We start from the raw sequence: 26,081 nt of genomic DNA on the forward strand, positions 1-26,081 counted from the left end.
TAGTCAGCATGGTTTTGTGAAGGGCAGGTTGTGCCTCACAAGCCTTATTGAATTCTTTGAGAAGGTGCCTAAGGAGGTGGACGAGGGTAAAGCGGTAGATGTGGTGTATATGGATTTTAGTAAGGCGTTTGATAAGGTTCCACATGGTAGGCTACTGCAAAAAATTGGAGGTATGGCATTGAGGGTGAGTTGGAGGTTTGGATTAGGAATTGGCTGGCTGGAAGAAGACAGAGGGTAGTAGTTGATGGTAAGGGTTCATCTTGGAGTGCAGTTACTAGCAGTTTTCTGCAAGGATCTGTTTTGGGACCATTGCTGTTTGTCATTTTTATAAATGACCTGGAGGAGGGGCTAGAAGAATGGGTGAGCAAGTTTGCGGATGATACAAAAGTCGGTGGAGTTGTGGGGTTGAATGTGAGGAAGGATGTGTCAGGTTATAGCGGGATATAGATAAGCTGCAGATCTGGGCAGAAAGGTGGCAAATGGAGTTCAATGTGGGTAAGTGTGAGGTGATTCACTTTGGTATGAGTAACAAAAAGATGGGGTACTGGGCTAATGGTCGGATACTTGGTAGTGTGGATGAGCAGAGGGATCTTGATGTCCCATGTACACAGATCTCTGAAAGTTGCCACCCAGGTAAATAGTGCGGTGAAGAAGGCATATGGCGTATTGGCTTTTATTGGTAGAGGAATTGAGTTCCAGAGTCCTGAGGTCATGTTGCAGTTGTATAAGACTCTGGTGCGGCCGCATCTGGAGTATTGTGTGCAGTTTTGGTCGCCATACTATAGGAAGGATGTGGAGGCACTGGAACGGGTGCAGAGGAGGTTTACCAGGATGTTGCCTGGTATGGTAGGAAGATCATATGAGGAAAGGCTGAGGCACTTGGGGCTGTTTTCATTGGAGAAAAGACGGTTTAGGGGTGACTTGATAGAGGTGTACAAGATGATTAGGGGTTTAGATAGGGTTGACCATGAGAACATTTTTCCACTTATGGAGTCTGCTATTATGAGGGTGCATAGCTTTAAATTAAGGGGTGGTAGGTATAGGACAGATGTTAGGGGTAGATTCTTTACTCAGCGAGTCGTGAGTTCATGGAATGCCCTGCCAGTAGCAGTGGTGAACTCTCCCTCTTGATGGGCATTTAAACGGGCATTGGATAGGCATTTGGAGGATAGTGGGCTAGTGTAGGTTAGGTGGGCTTGGATCGGCGCAACATCGAGGGCCAAAGAGCCTGTACTGCGCTGTATTTTTCTATGTTCTATGTTCTAGGACTGAAACGCATACTCCTGCTCCTCTTTCCAATGTGTCCATCTGCAAGACTCACTGCTGCACCTTAGCAAGGTTCCTTCAACAGCACTCCCTTTCACCACTATCTCGAAGAACAAGGAAAGAACAATCATATTAATACTTCCGCTTGTGAGTTCCCTCCAAACCACACATTACCATGACCTGTAACTATATCACCCATGCCCGCACCTCTTTCTGGGTCAGACTTCCACAGCTCCCCTCCTTACAGCAATGTGCATTCACTGTAGACTGCAGCGGTTCAAGAAGATGGCTCACCATCTCCAACTAAAGGGGAATTACGGATGTTCAATTAATCAGCAATCTCCCACATTCCATGAACAAAGAAAAACACATAAGGATATGAACTCTTTGTTTGCTCTACACTGTCTGACCAACTTTGTTTACAGTCTTTTTGTTTTGTATTCTAATTCATGGGATGTGGGTGTTGCTGGCTGGGCCAGCATTAATTGCCTGCTCCTAGTTGCCCTTGAGAAGGTGGTGGTGATCTGCCTCCTTGACCTAGTCCATGTGCTTTAGGTAGACCCCTAATGCCAATAGGGAGAAAGCCCCAGGTTTTTGATCCAGCAACACTGAATATTACTTCTAACATATAAAGTTGTCATTTAAAATGTTAGATTTTACCTTAATTTTGGAACAGAATGTTCACTACAAGCAAAGTGACATTTGAAACTTAAAATGAATATTGAATAAGGTGGACTGATTTGTAATGGGATAACATTTATACCTCCTGACGGTAATTGTTTTGAAGAATGATTCAAGGGCACATTGAGGGTACATCTCTACATTCTGAAAAATGGTTTATAGAATCAAAGGAGGTAGTGGAGGAATGGCACAGTAGACAGTCTAAACTATGTAGGATAGCAACCTTGATGAACAGAAACAGCTGTTAGTTATTTCTGTAAAGAGTCATGATTATATTTCTACATACCAGACCACTCTGTGATCAGTCAATATCTGAATGCTGGACTTTTTAACTGTATGTAAATTTAATATGGAACATTGCACATCCACAAAATTAGTACATCCACAAAATTGTTAGTGATATTGACTCACCTTTAATTGAGGTATTAAAAGTTAAAAGTCTAATAACACTGGCTTGATTAAGGTATAAACTTTCAGGGAAATATATAGATCACAAAGGTTTGGTGCAAAATCATTGCGTTCTCAACTACAGTTTTTATTCTCTAATTTTTAACATGCCTCCCTCAAAACTTAATCTGGTCTTGTTACATTTCATCTCAAAAGTTTCATTAATAATTAAAAATACTGAAGGAGTCATAAACTAAAATAGTTAATCAAATTGTCCTGTAAAATATTGCTTTCAAAGTCTCTTGGTTATACTGTGTTTTCAAAGACTTAGCAAAGAGAATGGCTCAAACCTTTTTAATGAATAATTGTTCAGGAAGTCACACTACCTCTTCTTTCAAATTGCTACAGGTTGTAATATCAAACTAAAGTTTTTGTGTTCATTTCTAACTGAGGTTGATATGATGCTCAGAGCATTCAATACCCACAGTTGTACTAATATTGACAAATCTTGAGCTGTCTCATCAACATCCTTTGGAGAAACAAAAAGAGATCAGTTGCAAGCAATAGTCACCTACAGATCCGTCCACATCCCACAGCTACTGACTGACTAACTGCTGTGTGTTTCTGGCATTTTCTGTTTTTCTTCTGGATTTTCAGCATTTTACACAATTTGTTTATCTCAGTTAGAATTGACCAGGATAGATTTCACATGTGACTATTTTAACATTTTGCATTCAAAACTGAAAGGGGTAATAACAGAAACAATAAATGAACTATTGAACTTCCTATGAGATGTTAAAACTCAGTTAGCTTAGTTTGACAACAATGTGACACTGTGCTTGCTGTGCTGTACCCAAAAACAACCATGTTATTCCTCACCTTTCCTTCTCTTACAGGATCTTGTTGGCTACAGTGGCTGTATTGTCATTGTATTCTATTCATCTCTTACTAAAGACTGCAAAGGAAGGAGGTAAGGGCATGACTTTCTTAGAGATTTAGCAGCATGTGTTGAGAGATAAGATAGAAAATTGCCTCTGCACTGAAGGACAGCCTTGTATCAGCCATTTGCTTATAATCTGTAATAGAATTGAACATGAAATACAGAAAGGGTTTAATGAATATCAGGCATGAGTAAAACCTAGCAACTGATCTGTTCGTTTTGCCTACTGTCTCCGATTCCTATCTGACAGCATCACTTGTTCCAAGTATGTATTATAATTTTGTTTAACTAAAATCTTTGGGTTTTGTTTTGGAAAAACAGGCTCTTTGGTTTATGAGAAATTAGGAGAACGAGCCTTCGGGTGGCCTGGGAAAATTGCAGCCTTTGGTTCTATTACGCTGCAAAATATTGGAGGTAATTATTCTGTTTGGCAGAATGTATACTTAAGTCTGTTTGTTTTTGTAATACTTTACAGAGGAATTGACCATTCGAGTTTTGATTATGGCGTGTCTATTCAAAAACCATTTTCATCCTGGGTTTAATCCTGGTGGTGGGGAAGCAGGAGAGCCAGCACAGATTTATGGAGGGAAAATCACAATTTGACAAACTGATTCTATTTTCTCATTTAAAAAACTCCAAGTAGACAAGGGTTTTGAAGATCTATAAGGCATTTGATAAAGTCCCATACATTAGTCTGTTAGAAAGGTTGAAACCCATGAGGTGAGAAAGGGCATCAGCAGCAAAAATAGAAAATTGACAAAGTGATATTAAAAATAAAATTTTCATAGAATCCCTACAGTGTGGAAGCAGGCCATTTGGGCTATCAAATCTACACCAACCCTCCAAAGAGCATCTCACCCAGGCCCAATCCTATCCCTGTAACCCTCTGTTTCCCATGGCTAATCCACCTAGCCTGCACACTATGGTCAATTTAACATGGCTAATCCACCCAATCTGTACATCTTGAATTGTAGGAGGAAACCCGCAGAGACAGAGGGAGAATGTGAAAACTCCACACAGACAGTTGCCCAAGGGTAGAATCGAACCCGGGATCCTGGTGCCGTGAGGCAGCAGTGCTGACCACAGAGCCAACCTGTAAATGGCTATTGTTTCAGCTCGAGGGGAACACATTATAACATTCCTTGTAGTGGTATGTGTGAACTGAAGTCAGGCCCATTGACCCAGAAAATTCTGAGGGGGTGAGAAATTGCCAAGCCAAACTGTTTAGGCGACCCACTGTTGTGTTTAAGAAGATTTTAGATCCTCTAATCTTCACCTCTAAATGCCACATCCTCATGCATCCACCAGCTAAGTATCCTGATAGCAGAGAAAGCTAAGAGGAGACATGACAGAGGTGATTACAATCGTAATGAGGATGCAGAGTATATAAAGACAAGCTGTTTTAAATTACCAGAGGGTTGATCATCTAAGGACACAGCTACTTTGTTTTTTCATTCACTCAGAATGTGGGTGTCACTGCCTGGGTCAGCATTTATTTCCTGCCCCTACGTGCCCTTGAGAAGGTGGTGGTGAACTGCTTTCTTGAACTACTGCAGGTGACGTGCTTTAGGCTAACCCACAGTGTCATTAGGGAAGGAATTTACCCAGCGACAGTGAAGCAATGGTGGTATATTACCAAGTCAGGATGGTGAGTGGCTTGGAGAAAAACTTGCAAAGGGTGGTGTTCCCATGTATCTGCTGCCCTTGTCCTTCTAGCTGGAACTGGTCATGGTTTGGAAAGTGTTGTTTAAGAATCATTGGTGAATTTCTGCAGTGCATTTTGTAGATAGTGCACACTACTGCTGCTGAACGTTGGTACTAGGAGTGGATGCTTATGGATGTGGTACCAATCAAGCGAGCTGCTTTGTTCTGAATGGTGTCAGGCTTCTTTAGTGTTGTTAGAGCTGCACCATCAAGGCAAGTGGGAAGTATTCCATTACACTCCTGACTTGTGCCTCATTGATAGTGGAGAGGGTTTAGGAAGTTAGGTGAGTTACTCACTTTCACTGCAGTATTCCTAGCTTTTGACCTGCTCTTATAGCCACTCCAGTTGAGTTTCTGCTCAATGGTAACCCCATGAAATTTTAGAGTAGGGGATTCAGTGATGTTAACACCATTGAATGTCAATGTTATGGTCACATTGTCTCTAATTGGAGATTGTCATTGCCTGGCATTTGTGTGGTGTGAATGTTAATGGTTGCTTGTCAGCGCAAGCCTGAATATTGACCAGGTCTTGTTGAATTTGAACATGGACTGTTTTCATAGCGGAGGGATTGGGAATGGTGCTGAACATTGAGCAAAGATCGGCGAACATCCCCTCTTTTGACCTTATGATGGAGGGTCAGTCAAAAGATTAAGACGTGACATGATAAGAATATTTTGCAGCCATTTGGATTTGTGGTTCCTAATGTAATAGAGAAAGGTTGCTTAGCAGCCTTCGTGAGGAAATTGCACAAAAACCTTGGAAGAGAGAAAATGTAGGGATATGAGGAAAGAGAAAAGGAATGGGGATACCTTGGAAGAGTTAGCTTAGGTTTGATGTGCTAAATGCCTCCTTTGAAACTGAGCATATGGTTTCCATGTGAAAATAATTAAATGACACTTGGTGTTTGACTGTTCAGATTTGGATCTGTTGGACTGGGGTGTACAAAGTTTAAAAATCACACAACACCAGGTTATAGTCCAACAGGCTTATTTGGAAGTACTAGCTTTCAGAGCGCTGCTCCTTCATCAGGTAGTTGTAGAGTAGAAGGTCATAAGACACAGAATTTATAGCAAAAGTTTACAGTGTGATGCAACTGAAATTATATATTGAACAAGACTTGGATTAAGTCTCTTATCTTTTAGAATCTTCTTTCATATGTCAATCCCAGAACTTTTTTTTAAAAGTTACAATCTCAAGTGAACTTTAACAATAGGTGCCATGTCCAACCATTGAAGATGTGAGCTTCCCTGTGTGAGGCTGCCTGTGCCCCAATGTTTGACTGATTCTATTTCTAAAAAGGGATTTACAGAATCTTACATGGATTCATGCAGTTTTAGAGCAAAATAAAATGTAATTCTGCAAGTACAAATTCACCCCACAAACTTTTATTTGTGTGTGTGTGTGTGTGTGTGTGTGTGTGTGTTTGGGGGGTGCAGTCGCATGAGGGTGTGGATGTGTATGAGTGTGAGTATAAAGGGCTATAAGTCTATGAAAGTATAAGAGAAATCTTGTGTATGAGAGAGGGTCTGCGTGAGTGTGTGTGTGTAATGTAATGGGGTCACCTGTTGTGTGACATGAACCCAAGGTCCTGGTTGAGGCCATCCCTATGGGTACCAAACTTGGCTATCAGCCTCAGCTCGGCCACTTTGCGTTGTTGTCTGACCTGAAGTCCACCTTGGAGGATGGTCACCCGAAGGTCCGAGGTCAAATGTCCTGTACCGCTGAAATGTTCTCCAACTGTGAGGGAACACCCCATGAGGTATGGTACATTGGTGAGAGCGAGCAGAGTCTATGGCATCGGATGAATGGATAGCGCACAACAGTCAACAGACAGGGGTGTTCCCTCCCAGTCGGAGAACACTTCAGCAGTCTGGGACATTCGACTTCAGCCCTTCAGAGGCTGATAGCCAAGTTTAGTACCTATGGAGATGGCCTCAACCAGGACCTGGGGTTCATGTCACACTACAGATGACCCCAGTACACGCACGCGCGTGCACACACACACATTCATGCATGCCCTCTCTCATGTCCAAGCTTTCTCCCATATGCTCGCACATACACATTCACAATCACAACCACACACGCACCCTCTCACAGACTTATACCCCTTTACACTCACACAGACACGCTCTCTCACAAACACTCATGCCCCCGCCACCTGCGCACACACACACACATACACACACACAGGTTTGTGGGGTGAATTTGTACTTGCAGAATTACATTTTATTTTGCTCAAAAACTGCATGCCTCCATGTAAGATTCTGTAAATCCCTTTTATTAGATTAGAATCAGTCTGACCATTATGGCACAGGCAGCCTCACAGGGAAGCTCACACTTTCAATACATTATCTGGGCCGACCTGGCACCTATTGTTAAAGTTCACTTGAGATTGTAATTTTTTTTAAAAAGTTCTGGGATTTACATATGAAAGAACTGAAGCCAACATGGTCATTCTAAAAGATGAGATTTAACAAATAATCCAGGTCTTTTTCAGTATGTAATTTCATATGCATCAACACTGTAAACTTTTGTTATAAACTCTGTGCCTTATGATCCTACAACCACCTGCTAAAGGAGCAGCACTCTTAAAGCTAATGTTTACACGTAAATCTCTTGGACTATAACCTGGTGTTGTGTGATTTTTAACTTTGACGATTCAGAAGAATTGATGCAAAATTTTTAAAACAACTGTTTCATGTCAAATTTTCGATTATGGTTAATGTTTTATCTTTTCTGCTTGGTGACTCTTTAAAAATGAGCAGCACCTCCTCTTCTGCCCAGGAACCCTCCAACCACAAGGGGTGAACTCAGATTTCTCCAGTTTCCTCATTTCCTCTCCCCCCACCTTGTTTCAGTCCCAACCCTCGAACTCAGCACCACCTTCCTAACCTGCAATCTTCTTCCTGACCTCTCCGCCCCCACCCCCACTCCGGCCTATCACCCTCACCTTTACCTCCTTCCACCTATCGCATTTCCAATGCCCCTCCCTCAAGTCCCTCCTCCCTACCTTTTATCTTAGCCTGCTTGGCACGCCTTCCTCATTCCTGAAGAAGGGCTCATGCCCGAAACATCAATTCTCCTGCTCCTTGGATGCTGCCTGACCTGCTGCGCTTTTCCAGCAACACATTTTTCAGCTCTGATCTCCAGCATCTGCAGTCCTCACTTTCTCCTACTCTTTAAAAATGTCAGAGAAGTAATTAGCGATATTTTTACATCTGCATGAGTTTAACATTAATTCAAAAATACAAAATCCTCAAGCTCCCTTCCTAACAGCATCACGCATGATCCTACACACCCAGGCACAGTACTGCTTGTTGAAGACAGTGCATCAGCAACCTCTCTGGGCTTCTTGTGGATTGGCGATCAATGAGGGCCTAGCTAACAATGCTCACATCCCACGTACACATAAATGAACATTTTAGCATCTCCAATTAAAACAAAATTGGAACAAGTGCACCTGTAAAGATTTTTTATGTGAAATAAAATGTGGTAAAAATTTTAAAGCCTGCAAATAAGTCCCACTAACACATTCAATGAATCAATGACTTTCACAAAACTGAGTACAAACAGGCAATGACCTAGTGGTATTATCATTGGACTGTTAATTCGGAGACAAAAAGTGTGGCACTGGAAAAGCACAGCAGGTCAGGCAGCATCCGAAGAGCAGGAGAATTGACGTTTCGGGTATAAGCCCATTCCTGACGAAGAGCTTATGCTTGAAATATCAACTTTCCTGCTCCTCGGAAGCTGCCTGACCTGCTGTGCTTTTCCAGCGCCAAATGTTTGACTCTGACTCTGCAGCATCTGCAGTCCTCACTTTCTCCCTGTTAATCCAGAGACCCAGGTAGTGTTCCAGGTACCTGGGTTTGACTCCCATTAGGGCAGATGGTGGAATTTGAGTTCGATAAGAATCTGGAATTAAGAGTCTATTGATGACTATGAGATCATTGTCAATTGTCAGGAAAAGCATTTCCAGTTCAGTAATGCCCTTTAGGGAAGGAAACTGCAATCCTTACCTGGTCTGATCCTTGACAGACCCACAGCAATGTGGCTTAGCCAGCAACACCCTCTATCCTGTGAATGAATACCTGAAACTTCAGCTTAATCAGTGGGTAGGTTGGCCTAATTCTGCATCATCCCAAATTTGAAGTGTTTGATTCCTTATCCACTTAGCTCAATACATGGAAGATTCAGCAAGTTCCCTGACGTGCATGCATTCATGGATTCTGGATTAGTGGTGCTGGAAGAGCACAGCAGTTCAGGCAGCATCCGAGGAGCAGTAAAATCGACGTTTTGGGGAAAAGCCCTTCATCATGCATTCATCGCTGTCTGTTTCTTATTTTTCACCGTCAAGGCAGTCCAATGCAGCAAGGTCAAACTCCAGAAAATTCATCTCTCCCATTACACCATGTTAGGCAGAATTCTCTATATAGCTTGCTGACAAATGTAATTCTACCTGAGGTGAACCTTGTGGATATTGCCAGGTTATAGCTAGCTTATCCAGTACATGAAGCAGTACTTTGTCCTGTGTGTGATGTTATTTTCTTTTTAATTATGGTTTATTTCTATTCTCATTTCCCCTGACAAAAAATATTTTTTTTATTTAGTCATAAGCTGTGGGCAGTGCTGGTTGGGCCAGCATTTATTGCGCATCCCTAGTCCCCTTTCAGGAGGTAATGGTGAGTTTCCTTCTTGAACCACTGCTGTTCATTCCCCGCAAGTATGAAGAGACATTCATAGAATCCCTACAGTGGGGAAAGAGGCCATTTAGCCCATCAAGTCTACACTCAGATTAAATTAGATTCCCTATAGCGTGGAAACAGGCCCTTAGGCCCAACAAGTCCATACCGACCCTCCGAAGAGTAACCCACCCAGACTCGTTTCCCTACATTTAACCCTGACTAGGGCACCTAACATTGGGCAATTTAGTATGGCCAATTCACCTGTCCTGCACATCTTTGTATTGTGGGAGTAAACTGGAGCACCTGGAGGAAACCCACGCAGACACTGGGAGAAAGTGCAGACACCATACAGACAGTCGTCCAATGCTGGAATTGACCCCAGGTCCCTGGCGCTGTGAGGCAGCAGTGCTAACCACTGAGCCACCGTGCCACTCCACACACACTCTGAAGAGAATCCCACCCAGACTCAGCTCCCCCCGCCCCATCCTCTCTCCCTAACCTCACATTTACTCTTGTTTAAACACTGACTTACCAGCATCTGTGTTCGCTAGGGTTTAGAAGAATGAAAAAGGATTGGATTGAATTGTAGAAAATTGGAACAGGACTGGAGGACTAGATGCGGGGAGAATATTTTCCATCTTGGGGAGTCTAGAACCAGGGGACACAGTCTCAGGATGCGGGGGGAGGGCACTTAGAACTGAGATGACATTTCTTCTCAGTGGGTGGTCACCCTGTGGAATTCACTACCACAGATATTTATGGAGGCCGGGTCATTTGAGTAGATTCAGGAAAGACGCTGATAAAAATTTAGATAGTAAATGCATCAAAGGTTATGGGGAGAAAGCAGGAAGATGACATTGAGGATCTGCAGTGATCACATTAAGTGGTGGATCCGACTCAAAGGACTGAATAGCATACTCCTGCTTCTAATTTCTATAAAATGTTACCCACAATAGCATTACTGGCCCAGAGACACCGAGGGACTGGTGATATATTTCCAAGTCAAGATAGTGAGTGGCTTGGAAGGGAACTTGCAGGGTATTCCCATTATCTGCTGCCCTTATCCTTCCAGATGGAAGTGGTCATGGGTTTGGAAGGTGCTGTCTACGGAGATTTGGTGAATTTCCGCAGTGGATTGTGTAGGTGGTACACACTGCTGCTACTGAGCAATCTAAACGTTTCCACGAAACAATCAAATAAATTTTGTTGGCGGGTTTTATTCAGGAGAACACTGATGATGTGCATAATCATTCCCTGGCATTCTCGAAAGTAGATCAAAATTATTTTGTCAAATTCCTTTCCCCTTAGAAATGTTTCTTAAAACTGAGTGAAGTGACAGTTTTGACAGTAGTGTACCTAACAAAACCATTCCTGTTACAGCTATGTCAAGTTACCTCTTCATAGTCAAGTATGAACTACCCGAAGTAATACGGTCATTTATGGGAATTGAAGACATCAATGGGTATGCATTATAGCTTTAAAGGAAGCAATTAATTTGATACATGTAACTGTAGTTCATGGCTAATCACAAATGAATAGTACAGTAGTTGTATTCTGAGTGAATACTGGTCCCTGACAAATTTCAGTTCCAAATTTTAATTATTTTCTATTGGAGTTGATATAAACGTTTTTCCCTAGCACTTGTTCACAATCACAAACAAGGTTTCACGACCCCTTTGCCTTCTGATAGAAACTTTTCCCAGGAATTTTCTCCCCAGTGTAACTTCAGTGGGAGATTCTCCGTTTACATTTCGATGCTTGGCCTCCCTCTGTAGTTGCAGCTGTTCATTTGGAAAAGCACCCTTCCTGTCATTTTATCCGCTGAAAATTCCCAGGTGCTGCTGCTGTCTTGCCTGTCAGTTTCCAGTGTGTGTTTCTTAGGAGGTTATTCAATAAATCACCATTTCCAGGAATCTGGTGGACAACTTGATCTGAAGGAAAGACTTAAACAGCAAATTCCCAAATAATTGTGATCTATCGTAACATTATTTCTACTTTATTTAAGTAACCATCACCCTTAATGGTTTTTACATTTGCCAATCATAACTCTGAGAATTTAATAAATGAGTCAGCAGTGAGAGGTTCTAATCAAACCCCAGCTGGAATTCATATAGTGTGGACTTTGCATTAATTTGCTATTAGGACTTATAACTGGAAAATTTTGCAATGCTAAGGTGGACACTATATTAATGGAATGAAAACCATTTAAATTTAGAACAAGTACTGTGAATATTGATTATTATACAAAGTGTATGGGTTAGAATATTGCCTTCTTAAGTTCAAAGTTTGTTTAAAAATTGTGTGTTTCAATATATAGTTATAAGATTATCTTCATCAGGAATGCATCTCTCCTGCCCTTCGAATGTTGCCTGACTGGCTGTGCTTTTCCAGCACCAAACTCTCAACTCTGATCTCCAGCATCTACAGTCCTCACTTTCTCCTATAAGATTATCATCTCCTCTCCAATTAAGATTTTTAAAAAATTGGTGTTGCTAATATTGAGGGGGATGCTCTCAAGTTACAACCTGATATCGATCAGTTGATAAATTGGGCAGAGCAATGGCAGAGGGAATTTTATTTCTGAGAATTGTGAGGTGGGATGTTGGGAGATCTAATAAGGGAAGGAAATACACAATGAATGGGTGGCCCCTAGAGAGTTCTGAGGAACAAAAGGGAACTTGGTGTACAAGTCCATAGAATCCCTGAAGGTGTCAGTACAGGTGGGCAGGGATGTTTGCCATCATTACCCAGAAGATTGAATATATGAACAAGGAAGTCTTATTACAACTTCATACATCAGTGGTTAGGCCACAGATGCGGTTCTGGTCACCACACTATAGGAAGGATGTGATTTATACCGGAGTGGGTACAGAGGAGATTCAGCAGGATATTGCATGGGATGGAAAGTCTCAGTTATGAGAAGAGACTGGATAGGCTGGGTTTGTTTCCCTTGGAGCCGAGGAGGCAGAGGGGAAAATCTGATTGAGGCACTGGATGTAAGTTTGCTCACTGAGCTGGATGGTTGGTTTTCAGACGTTTTGTCACCATACTAGGTAACATCATCAGTGAGCCTCTGGATGAAGCTCTGGTGGTATGGCCCGCTTTTTATTTGTGTTTAGATTTCTTTGGGTTGGTGATGTCATTTCCTGTTCTTTTTCTCAGTGGGTGATAAATGGGTTCCAAGTTAATGTGCTTGTTGATGCAGTTCCAGCTGGAAGGACATCCTTTTAGGAATTCTCATGCTTTGAGTCCTAGGATGGATGTGTTGTTCCAGTCAAAGTGGTGGCCTTCCTTATCTGTATGTTAAGATACTAGTTAGAGTGGGTCATTTCTTTTTGTGGCTAGTTAGTGTTCATTGCCACTATTATCTCACTAGTGTCTTAACATACAGATGAGGAAGGACACCACTTTGACTAGGACAATAGACCCATCCTAGGACAAGCAAACAGAGACACGTGCGAGCATGGCATTCCAACCAGAACTCTATCAACAAACACATTGACTTGGATCCCATTTACCACCCCCTGTGAGTAAGGACAGGTAATGACATCACCACAGGAAATGACATCATCAACTCAAGAAATCTAAACACATAAATAAAAAGCGGGCCATACCACTAGTGCTTCATCCAGAGGCTCACTAATGATGTTGACGAAATGTCTGAAAACCAACTTTCTATCTCAGCAAGCAAACCTACATTCAGAGCCTCAACCTAAGCTACAAATCTTCTCAAAACTCGCTATCTGATTGAGGTATACAAGATTTTGAGAGGCAGAGATAGAGTAGATCATCAGAATCTTTTCACAATGGCAGATACGGCGAAGATCAGAGGTCATATGATTAAGGTGGGGAGTCAATGGTTTAAAGGGGATCTGAGGAAAAATGTTTTCACCAGAGGGTGACAGAAATCTGGAACCTGCTGTCTGAGAGGGTAGTGGAGGCAGAAATTCTCTCAAAACATTTAAGCAGCATCTGGATGAGCTCTTAAAATACCAGGGCACAGTAAGCAATGGGCCAATTGCAGATCAATGGAATTAGTGCAGATTGGTGCTTGATTTAGGCATAGATTTGGTGGGCCGAAGGGCCTGGTTCTATGCTATATGATTCAATGACTCTATGATTAGAGGAGACATGAGGAAAATTGTTTTTGCTCAGAGGGTGCTGGCTGGCTGGAATTCACTGCCCAGTTTGAGAGCAGTCTGGATTTGGTCCTGAAAGCAGTAGCCTGCAGAACAGCTGCTACAAAGTAAAATTTGAATAAGTAGTTAATTTATTCAGCCAGTTCAGTCATGATGGTTTCGTGGCCTCTTCCAGTGCTGCAACCTCTCTGTTGTCCAGTGCATGGAGAGTGAAGAGTTTCATGCATTGCATAAAGACAGCACAGTTTGATTTCGCTGCTTTGTATGGTGAGAAGGTAGGTCACTGTGAAATAGAAGCCTACGTAGGAGATTGGGAGCTAGTGTGATATGAGCAAAGTTGATTTGATGTGATTTATTAGATTTGATTTATTGTTGTCACATGAACTGAAATACAGTGAAAAGTATTGCTTTGCATACTCTTTGGGCAGATTGGACAATACAAAGTACATCAGGGTAGCAGAATAGAGCGCAGAACGCAGTGTTACAGCGTAGAGAAGGTACAGGGTGAGAGATCAGAGTTATCATTTGAGAGGTCCGTTGAAAAGTCTTATAGCAGTGGGGAAGAAGCTGTTCTTGAATTTGTTTGTACGTGTATTCAAACTTTTATATCTTCTGCTTAACAGAAGTGGAAGAGGTCTTTGATTATGTTGGTTGCTTTCCCGAGGCAGACAGAATCAGTGGGTGGAAGGCTGGTTTGTGTGATGGATTGGGCTGTGTTCACAACTCTCTGTAGTTTCTTGTGATGTCGGGAAGAGAGTTGCCATATCCCAACAGGATGCTTCCAGACAGGATGCTTCCTGTGGTGTTTTCTTTAAAACTTGGTTAGAGTTCTTGTGGACAAGCAGAATTTCCTTAGCTTCCTGAAGAAGTTGAGGCGTTGTTGTGCTTTCTTGACCATTGCATCCACGTGGGTGGACCAGGATGGATTGTTGGTGACCATCACTCCCAGGAACTTGTCGCTCTCAACCACTTCCACCTCTGTCACTGGATTCTTGACTTCCACTCCTCTTCCTGAAGTCAATGACCAGCTCTTTCATTTTGCTGATGTTGAAGAGGAGATTGCTGCCTTTACCCCATGCCACTAAACACTCAATCTATTTCCTGTACCCTGTCTCTTCATTGTTTGAGATCAACCTACAACAGTGGGGTTGCCAGCAAATGTGCAAATAGAGTTGGAATTTGACCCCACATCCCTGAGTGTAAAAGGGGTGTAGTAGGAGGCTGAGTCTGCAGCCTTGCAACGCACCGGTTTGGAAGATTACAGTGGAGGTGATGATAGTGGTGTTGTTGTTGTCTATCCTTACTGATTGCAGTCTATGGGTCAGGAAATCAAGGGTCCAGTGACAGACGAGGGAGCCGAATTTTAGAGGTCTCAGAATTTAGAGATCAGTTTGTTTGGAATTATGGTGTTGAAGGCAGAACTGCAGTTAATAAGTAAGAACCTGACAGATATTATTGTTATCCAGATGTTCCAGGGATGAGTGTAGGGCCAGGGAGATGGTGTGTTCCATGGAACTGTGAATTGCAAAGGATCAAGGCAGTCTGATGGAGTTGATGTGAGCCATGGCTAACCTCTTGAAGCATGTCATAATAATGAAGGTCAGGCAGTAGTCATTGAAGCACGCTGTATGATTCTTCGTTGGCACCGGGGAGTGACTTCAGATCATAGTAAGGAGGGGTTAATGATGTCAGCAAATACCCCAGCTAGCTGGTCTGCACATGATCTGAGTGTACGGCCAGGGACTCCATCTGGGCCAGTCGCCTTTAGTTGCTGAGTTCAGACTCTAACAACAGAAGAACAACAGCAGAATCAAGTTATTAGCAGACTGGGTGTACCAGCCAGGATCTGATAAGGTGCCATGCACCACAATGACCTATGTATAAGGCAACACCTAGTTTCAAGTCATAAATAGTGACCAAAATGCTTAACCTGCTAAATTATTATCTGTAGTGGATACCTGAATATATTTGTCATGGGATCTGTGCAGAGTTTTTATGTTAATTTTTGAGTTGCATTCCTGGAGAAAAGATATCAAGCAATTTGAACTTGAAACATGACAATATTTCACAATTTATTGCCTTGTTTTTGTGATGGATATAAATTTTCTGTTCCAGAGTGTGGTATACAAATGGCAACTACCTTGTTGTACTTGTGTCGCTATGTGTTATTCTGCCACTTACGTTTCTCAAGAACTTAGGTAGGTTATAACACCTGTACGTAATTCCTGCATGGTCTCTGATTCTGTTTCTGCAGTTTGTCCTGAGAGCGCCAAAGGGAGTGCTAAATTTACACTAAATTACATTGTTAGCGCTGTATTAACAGAATCTAAGTGCCTTTCTGGTGTGTTGCAATTAAAATGAAGCATCAGGAATACTAGGCCTCAAACCGTTTATTTAGGCCCCTCTTGCCTTATTCTAAGATTTTGAAATTATTGCTTAACTTCATAATCTGTATTTGCAGCTAATGTTTGTGTGTTGTGCTGCACGTATTAACATTTTGTTGAGGATATGGCTTTAACCAACTGGTTTTGCAATGATAAACATAATAAAAGTACAGACATTGCACTGTTCCAGTTACCATGTTTGTCCCAGGAGAAATGTAGTATCAAAATGTGTTCTGAAGAAGGGTGACTGGACTCGAGCCAGCTTTCTCTCCACAGATGCTACTAGACGTGCTGAGATTCTCCAGCAATTTCTATTTTTGTTTCAGATTTCCAGCATCCACAGTTCTTTGATTTTTTTTAATGTGTCAAAACATATTTTTAGTTTCAAGATCTGTTTTAACAAATTTGCAGCAATTATCAAGAGCATGGCAATAGGATTGCAGGTTCACTCTTTTTTCTCTTGAAGAGAGAAGGCTGAGTGGGGGTGGGGTGGGGTTATAGTGGAGGTCTTTAAAAGATTTTGATTAGTGTAAATACAGAGGAAGTGCTTCTAACTTGTGGGAACTGGAAAATTAGCAGCCACCAAGTAAGGAATTAAGAAGTTCTTTACTCAGTTTGTGGTGAGACTGTGGAACTTACAGTGGCCAGAATTGATAAATTCTTAATCTCGCAAGGAGTTAAGGGCTACAGGGAGAGTGTGGGTAAGTGGAGTTGAAATGCTCATCACCTAGATTAAATGGCAGAGTGGACTTGATGGGCCGAATGGCCTCACTTCCACTCCTATGTCTTACGGTCTTACTACCACAACTGTTGAATAATTGAGACAAATACAATAGATGGATCTAAGTGCAGGCTAAATATGATGATTTGGAGACACCGGTATTGGACTGGGGTTTACAATGTTAAAAATCACACAACACCAGGTTATAGTCCAACAGATTTATTTGAAACCCCGAGTTGTGTGATTTTTAGCTAAATGTGATGTGGAGGTGCCAGAGTTGGACATGGGGTGGTCAAAGTCAGAAGTCACTCGACACCAGGTTATAGTCCAACAGATTTATTTGAAATCAGAAGCTTTTGGAGCTCTGCTCCATAAGCTTAAGGCTAAATAAACATGAGAGGAAGGAATGGAGGTTTATGCCGATAGACCTAGATGAGGATGGGTAGGAGAAGATTTGAGTGAATGCTGTATGTTCTCTGTAGTTTGATTTATGTGAGCAACCCATTGAACTTGCTCAGAAACAACTCTTAATTTGTTTTGATTTTGTCTTAATCATATTGTTCACTGTCCATATATTCAGGCATTTTGTTAAAAAAAAGTTAAAGAGATGGTTGGTATTGTCATAGAAGTGATATAAAATAATTCCAATCGCTGTTATTTTGTTTTTCCCTGAACAGGGTACCTTGGATACACAAGTGGATTTTCGCTCTCTTGTATGGTTTTCTTCATATGCGTTGTGAGTACAGACTGACTGCATTATACCATAAACCAAGGCAAGCTATAGAAAAAGCAGGTCCTCTTCTGGAGGCAGCAGTGACAATCAATCTACCAATTCATGTCAATTGCAGGCCTTTGTTCCAGAAAATGACCAGCCCTTTGTAATAGGGTATGTGATAAACAGCAGGAATGTATAATAAAGGTCAAATCACCATAATCTTACTGCACCATTATATAGAGAGAGAGACGAGTGGTGGGTGTTTGACATAAGGGGCACCATGATTCAGGCGAGGGGAAAGGTTGAGGAAGGGAACCCCTTATGGCAATATGGCAACTTCAACTAGTGCGGGCATTGAACCCATGCTGTGGGTATTACTCGACATAGCACACCAGCTATCCAGCTAACTGAGCTAACAGACCCCCAAAACTTGCATGGCAGAATAATAGAAGAAGCTTCCATAAACAATGACCAGAAGAAACAATAAGTGCTGGAAAATGGAACTAATGTAGATTTAGTTTTTTTTTGCTGGTGTAGACCTAATGTGCAGAAGGTCCTCTTCTGCACTATATATATAATTCGATGAAATCATTACAATCCCTTGTAAATTGCTGTTTAGACCAATAGCACACCAAGCTCAGTACGTCTGTTTAGCTTCAATATCTATGCCATGCAGGGGAGAGGCTTACCTCTTGGGCTGGGAAAGTTGGACTGGGATTCTCTGCCTGGAAGAGACAGTCATATGAGCCATGGGAGAGATTGGCAGAAAGCACACTGTTTATGTGTCCCAATTGATAAAGGGGTTACAGAAACTAATGTTGTTATTCCAATATTCTCCAGGATTTTATCCACAGCAGTGAGGGTGTTGGGCTAACTGAGAATTTTCAGTGGCATCTTCAGAGGTTCTTCTCTTGTCATTGATAGGGTTTTCCCTGCGTCCATGGGTGCCAGGCTGACTGATGGGCCTATTGTCTGTTCAGAAAGGGAAGAGCTCCTGGTCAGGTATCCTCTGCCCAGTGGAAGCCTCCAGGCTCCAAGGTCGTTGCCCCCACCCTGTGTCTTCCCCATTGCCACATCCTGATGAACCATGCACCCTCAAGCCTCATCACTGGAGTCTGCCCCCACGCAACCACACACCTACCTTTCCAGTGGTGACCTCCCATAGTCATGGAGGTCTACAATACAGAAAAAGGCCCTTCAGCCTATTGGGTCCATGCTGGTTAAAAGCAATCACCTTGGTTGTTAATGCTTTGACACTTGGCAATTGTAATAAAAGCTAAACTCAATGTAAGAGCTGAAAATTGTTTCTGTTCCAATCATCACTCCCAATCTGGTGGAGATAGAGTCATAGAGACACACAGCACAGAAACAGACCCTTCTGTCCAACTCGTCCACACCAAGCAGATATCCTGACCTAATCTAGTCCCATTTGCCAGCACTTGGCCCATGTCCCTCCAAACCCTTCCAATTCACGTACCCAGCAAAATGCCTTTTAAATGCTGCAATTGTACCAGCCTCCACCACTTCCTCTGGCAGCTCATTCCGTACATGCACTACCCTCTGCCTGAAAAAGTTGCCTCTTAGGCCCCTTTTAAATCTTTTCCCTCTCACCCTAAGCCGAGTTCTGGGCTCCCCCACCCCAGGGAAAAGACTTTGACTATTCACCCTCTCCGTGCCTCTCATGATTTTATAAACCTCTATAAAGTCACCCCTCAGCCTCCGACGCTCCAGGGAAAACAGCCCCAGCCTGTTTAGCCTGTTCCTATAGCTGAAACCCTCCAACCCTGGCAACATCCTTGTAAATCTTTACTGAACCTTTTTCAAGTTTCACAACATCCTTCCAACAGCAGGGAGAATGGAATTGCACACAGTATTCCAAAAGCGGTCTAACCAGTGTCCTGTACAACCACAACATGATTTGGGCTCATTCCTTCACTTTTCAGCTGGGGCTGTTGGCCCCCACATATAGTCACCTTGGTAAAAACAATGACTGCAGATGCTGGAAACCAGATTCTGGATTAGTGGTGCTGGAAGAGCACAGCAGTTCAGGCAGCATCCGAGAAGCAGTAAAATCGACGTTTCGGGCAAAAGCCCTTCTTCCTGATGAAGGGCTTTTGCCTGAAACATCAATTTTACTGTTCCTCGGATGCTGCCTGAACTGCTATGCTCTTCCAGCACCACTAATCCAGAACCCCACATATAGTCGTCTATTTTCTTTGTAATGTGGAGGATTGCTCTGTACCTTAACTATGTTTATTCAGTACATGTTTGCACAAAACACCCTACTTTAAAGTAAATCTCCTGAAATATTCTTCCAGGTCATATATAAGAAATTTCAGATTCCCTGCCCCTTGCTTCCACTGGATCATCATTCAGGAAACTTCACAACATTGGTAAACACCACAGGGCACTCGTTAACAGAGTATCCAGTGATCCGTAACATAACCACTCATCACGACCTGAACCTTATGATGCCCTACGTTAATGGACACACAGCAGCAGAAGATGAAGATTATGCCCTCATCCACACCAATGGGGTCAGTTATGAAGCCCATCTTGAAGCTGATATGTGCAAACCAAAATACCTGGTGTTCAACTCACAGGTATGTCAGACTTTTAACTATCGGGAGGGAACAGTTCTCCTCTCTGATTTTTCAGAACCTCAAGAGACTGTCTTCATTTCTCTTTCAGACGGCGTACACCATCCCCATTCTTGCCTTTTCATTTGTGTGTCACCCTGAGGTACTTCCAATCTACAGCGAACTTAAAGGGTAGGAACTTCTCACAGTCCTTTACTTTTGCAAAGAGTAAATATCCCAGTAAAACAAAATACAGGTTGAAATCTTGAAGGAGTAGAGTCATAGAGATGTACAGCATAGAAACAGACTCTTCAGTCCATCGATCAGATGTCGATCAGATATCCCAACCTAACCTAGTCCCATTTGCCAGCACCCAGCCCATATCCCTCCAAACCCTTCCTATTCATATACCCATCCAGATGCCTTTAAATGTTTGTAATTGTACCAACCTCCACCACTTTCTCTGGCAGTTCATTCCTTTCACGCACCATCCTCTGCGTGAAAAGTCTCCCCCTGAGGTCAGTTTTAAGTCTTTGTCCTCTCATGTTAAAGCTAAGCTGTCTAGTTTTGGACTCGTGTATCCTGGGGGCAAGACCATGTCTACTGACGTCCCTGTATTCTGTTCAAATGAAAGCTGAAGAAGTTATAGCGGTTAATTTTAATTGGAGGATGAGGTTTTGGCCTAGTAATTATTATAGCTAGACTATTAATGCAAGGACCCAAAGAATGATCTGGGACCCTAGGTTTGTAATCCTCCTGTTGCAAATGGTGAAATTCAAACTCAATAAAAATCTAGGATTAAGAGTCTAATTATAACAGTGAAAGAGTTGCTGATTGTTGGGTGGAAAATACCCAAGTGGTTCACTGACATCCTTTAGACAAGGATATCTACCATCCTTACTTTACCTGGTCTGGCCTACATGTGACTCCAGACCCACAGCAATGTGGTTAACCCTTACCTCTCGACAGTGTGGCGTTGGCCAATAGACGCTGGCCCAGCCAGTGATGCACATATCTTGTGAATGGATCAAAACAAAATTATTTTGTTCTTTACGAGGAGTTGACCAAAACAATAAATGGAGCTGGAAAAACTGAAAAAAAAAACTGAAAATGCTGAAATATTCCACAGTGCCTAGGTAGAGAGACACTAAACCTTGGACCTTGGTAAGGCCACATTTGGAGTACTGTGTGCAGTTCTGGCTGCCTCATTTTAGGAAATATGTGAAAGCTTTGGAGAGGGTGCAGAGGTGATTTACCAGGATTTTGCCTGGAATGGAGAATAGGTCGTAAGATGATAGGTTGAGAGTGCTAGGCCTTTTCTCATTGGAACGGCAAAGGATGAGGGGTGACTTGATCGAGGTTTATAAGATGATCTGAGGAATAGATAGAGTGGACAGTCAGAAACTTTTTCCCCGGGTACAACAGAGTGTTACAAGGGGACATAAATTTAAGGTGAAGGGTGGAAGGTATAGGGGGGATGTCAGGGGTAGGTTCTTTACTCAGAGAGTGGTGGGGGCATGGAATGCGCTGCCTGTGGGAGTGGCAGAGTCAGAATCATTGGTGACCTTTAAGCGGCAATTGGATAGGTACATGGATAGGTGCTTAAGCTAGGACAAATGTTCGGCACAACATCGTGGGCCGAAGGGCCTGTTCTGTGCTGTATTGTTCTATTGTCTAAACTAATCAGGTTAACTTTTTAAAAATTAACCATCAGTCAGGTCTGATGAGTTCTGTTGAAAGATGTTGGACCTGAAAAGGTTAACTTGCTCTCTCCATGGTAGCTGCCATACTGAATATTTTCAGCATTTTCTGTTTTTAATGCCACTTTGCATGAACAGTTCTGCCAACCTGTGTTCTGCAAGTGCCCAGGTAGGTCTTAGAATGGGAAATAAAATAGAATCTTTAATTGTTTTGGAAAATCTGGTATATAGACATTTTTCTAAAAAAAAAACCTCTGCTTACCTTTTCAGTCGTTCTCAAAAGAAAATGCAATATGTCTCCAATGTGTCAATTGCCGCGATGTTCATCATGTATCTCCTGGCAGCTCTTTTTGGATACCTGACCTTTTATGGTGAGTGAGAAAAGGAACATTGACGCAAAATCTGCTGCATTTGATAATCCAAACCTTTGTTTCTTTGAATCAAATGCGAAGTGTGCATCGTCAATCCACTGCTCCAATTGATGAAACTTGCAAAATGTCAATTAGTGCAAATAAAGTGCCATCTTTTGCTGCTCATTCTATCTCTTTTTGCTTTCAGATTATGATTGTGTGCTTTTTTTCCCTTTCTCCTTCCACACAGGACAAGTTGAAACGGAGTTGCTTCATACTTTTACAAAAGTATATAATTTTGATGTGTTACTGTTGTGTGTCCGTCTGGCTGTGCTGGTGGCAGTTACGTTAACAGTACCCATTGTACTTTTCCCGGTAAGTAAGGACATGGCTCATGGTATTGAAGCCCAAATGGCTACTTTTTGTTCTGTTACTTTTGGATGATTTTGACATTTGTGGGGAGAGAAAATATCCACAATCTATTCATTGTCACGGATAACACTCAGGAAGGTGCCTTCCTTGTCAACATCCAAATTGGGAACGATTGCCAGGGATGTTGAAGTTTGGACAATTCATTCAAAAAGTCCATCGGCACACCACTCCTGTTTCTAAAGAATGTGTTACCTTGGCTCATGAACTATAATATAGTCCTCTCAATCCCTGAGTTCTAAGTTCAAATCCAACCCAGAGCGGGAAGGTTAAAAATCGAGTTTGAGCCGAGAGAACAGCAAACAAATTTGGACAATTGCAGCAAATTTGATACAGCACAACATTATATTAATGCATGCATGGAGTGGCAAGTGGAAAATACACTCTTCAATGAAGTAAAGTTTGAGGGGTGATAGATATAGGACAGATGTCAGAAGTAGTTTCTTTATTCAGGGAGTAGCAGGGGCATGGAACGCACTGCCTGCAACAGTTGTAGACTCGCCAACTTTACAGGCATTTAACTGGTCATTTAATAGGCATATGGACAAGAGTGGAATAGTGTAGGTTAGATGGGCTTCAGATTGGTTTCACAGTTCGGCGCAACATTGAGGGCCGAAGAATATTACAGCACAGTTCAGGCTCTGTGTAAAGCTTCTGACATTAATTCAGGATTCTATGATTCCTAAACTTGACACTAGTGGAAGAATGCTTACAATTCCAGGCACCCTTCTCCAGGAAACCTTGGGCCCCTTCTCTATTCGGCTCCTCTCACCAATGCCCCACTGTCCCCCTCCCTGTCCCCTTACCCTGAGTACCTAATAATGTCTGAATTTACAAGCTACAGTGTGAGTTGGATACAGTAGTATAAACTGTTACCTGGAAAAAAAAAGCATGCATTCAGTAAATTGTCCTGTACAAAGGAATATCATTGATGTTTCTCTATGTAAACTGTATTACTAGCTGTTAACCTTTTCATTTGATATTCCTTCATAAGAATTATAATATGCAGTGGAAATGCTCTCTCAAATTACAACATGAGGGATCAGGCTTTTGTTGCTGGAAATAAAGAGATGTTTAAAGGTTGGGAGGTCTAAATGTCTTCAGTATGTTCTTGAATGCTTATAAAAATGTGCCTTGACAATTAATTGTATTTTGTTAAAATCTGTTGAGGTTTCTTTGCTTTAGCACATGTTGATGACATGAGGGAGTCTGTGCATTCTGAACAGGTCGATTTTAATAAGGCCTGTTCTGGGAGTTTTGAAAAACTCACTCCAGTTTATATACTTCACCAGCAGTGTATCTTCCCAGGGTCAGGCAATGATGGATTGAACTTTAAATTGCAGCTTTTTTTATTCGGTCACAGTACTGCTCTAACTCAGTGTTCCTTCCCTTCAAACAATTAACATGGTTAAAATAGCCAGAGTGTGAAGAGGTTCTGTCCAGTCGGTCTTATCTGTATATCAGACCTAGCTTCCTGAAAAATAACATCAAGCATGTTTGTATAAAGCTTATTAACCAGTAATGAGTAGCAACATTGAAGAACATTTTCCTCAGCACTGAAGCAAATAATTTGGATGAAATCTCGTTATTCTTTTTACAAACTGAAACCGTTGGCAACAGGCAGCTTTTGTTGCTCGGTTTCTAGCAGCTGAACGTTTTAAGGAAAAGAGAACATTAGCAAGGAAGCTTTTATAATTGACTGACTGAATGAATCTGGTTGTTTGGGGCTGTCCTGAAAGGTGTTTATGTCAGTTCTCACTCTGGTTTAAACAGGTGTGAAGGGCACTGACTCTTCAAATCTCCTCCTTGTGCTTCTTGCCAGGTCAGCCACAGTGGTGGCTTGTGTTGTTCAGGCTGGTAGCTTCAACTTTCTGCTTTAGGCCTGCAGGCCTGCTTACTTCAGCTTGGGAACTTCGGGTAGCCAAATCAGGCAACACCGTACCCCTCGTTTTAGTAAACCCAGGCTTTCCTAATGATGACAAGCCTCTGTTGTTGCTGACTCCACCTTTAATAAAATTCATTAAACTTCTTTTATGCCATCTGCCTTACTTTAAGTATAAGTTAGTGTTGCTAAGCTACAGCATTATGTATACCTACTGTTTGCTTGGTTAGGCTGAACATGTTGGATTTCAGGAGCTATGGGTGACACAGTGTCTGAGTGGTTCACACTGCTGCCTCACAGCGCCGATTCCAGCCTCGGGCAGCTGTCTGTATGGAGTTTCTACATTCTCCCCATGTCTGCGTGGGTTTCCTCTGGGTGCTCTGGTTTCCTCCCACAATCCAAAGATGTGCAGGTTAGGTGAATTAGCCATGCTAAATTGCCCATAGTGTTCAGGGATATGTAGTTTAGGAGAATAAAATTCTCCTAATTTTATTAGTCAGGGATAAATGTAGAGTTATAGGGTAGGGGAATAGGTCTGGGTGGGTTATTCTTCATAGAGTTGGTGTGGACTTGTTGCTTAACTGGCCTGTTTCCACACTGTAGGGATTCTATCCTATCTCTAAAGTTTGACTTTGCTCTTGATGTTCAAATAAATTCTGTCATTGTACTTTTGTTAAGGTAACGACCACTGTAAAGAAATAAATTGCATCTTTATACATCTATTATCACAAAGGAGAGGCAAGAAAAACTCAGGTTGTTGTTCTCTGGAGCGCTGGAGGGGTAACTTGATAGAAGTCTATAAAATCATAAACTGCACAGATAGGGCTGATGGTCAGAATCTTTTCCCCAGAATTGAAATGCCTAATACTAGGGGGTATGCATTTAAAGTGTGAGGGGGAATGTTCAGAGGAGATTAGATTAGATTACAGTGTGGAAACAGGCCCTTCGGCCCAACAAGTCCACACCGACCCACCGAAGCGCAACCCACCCATACCCCTAACCTAACACTACGGGCAATTTAGCATGGCCAATTCACCTGACCTGCACATCTTTGGACTGTGGGAGGAAACCCACGCAGGCACGGGGAGAACATGCAAACTCTACACAGTCAGTCGCCTGAGGCGGGAATTGAACCCGGGTCTCTGGCGCTGTGAGGCAGCAACAAGTCCACTGTGCCACCATACCGCCCACGGAGATATGAGGGGCAAATTTTTAACACCAAGTGGAAGGAGTCTGGGACATGCTGCTGGGGATAGTGGTGGAGGCAAATACAATAGGGACATGAATGCGCAAGGAATGGAGGGTTATGGACCAAGGGCAGGTAGAAGTGATTAGTTTAGTGTGGGTCACATTCAGCACAACATTGTGGGCTGAAGGGCCCGTTCCTGTGCTGTGCTGTTCTATGACTCAATGTGCTTTACAGCCAAAGGATGTAGTTAGAATTGTGGTCACTGGCAAGCAGGTTAGTTACAGAGTTAAATGTAGCATATAGATGGTGAGACTGAGAAAGGAATGTGC

At 42.4% G+C, this 26,081-nt stretch overlaps 1 protein-coding gene across 9 annotated transcripts in view; it reads left to right on the plus strand.

Annotated features, from left to right (window-relative positions):
- LOC140458002 (sodium-coupled neutral amino acid transporter 4-like) overlaps positions 1–26,081 on the plus strand; it is a 110,716-nt gene that overhangs the window by 69,479 nt on the left and 15,156 nt on the right. For all 9 annotated transcript variants that reach the window (XM_072551936.1, XM_072551943.1, XM_072551944.1 and 6 more), the window contains 9 exons: positions 3,231–3,304; positions 3,596–3,688; positions 11,045–11,126; positions 15,919–16,001; positions 17,586–17,644; positions 19,942–20,226; positions 20,315–20,394; positions 22,173–22,273; positions 22,503–22,627. In XM_072551936.1, the coding sequence (XP_072408037.1) occupies positions 3,231–3,304; positions 3,596–3,688; positions 11,045–11,126; positions 15,919–16,001; positions 17,586–17,644; positions 19,942–20,226; positions 20,315–20,394; positions 22,173–22,273; positions 22,503–22,627 (982 nt within the window). The remainder of the gene's footprint in view (positions 1–3,230; positions 3,305–3,595; positions 3,689–11,044; positions 11,127–15,918; positions 16,002–17,585; positions 17,645–19,941; positions 20,227–20,314; positions 20,395–22,172; positions 22,274–22,502; positions 22,628–26,081) is intronic.

This window comes from Chiloscyllium punctatum, chromosome 32, assembly GCF_047496795.1.
Source record: "Chiloscyllium punctatum isolate Juve2018m chromosome 32, sChiPun1.3, whole genome shotgun sequence".
Classification (NCBI taxonomy): domain Eukaryota; kingdom Metazoa; phylum Chordata; class Chondrichthyes; order Orectolobiformes; family Hemiscylliidae; genus Chiloscyllium; species Chiloscyllium punctatum.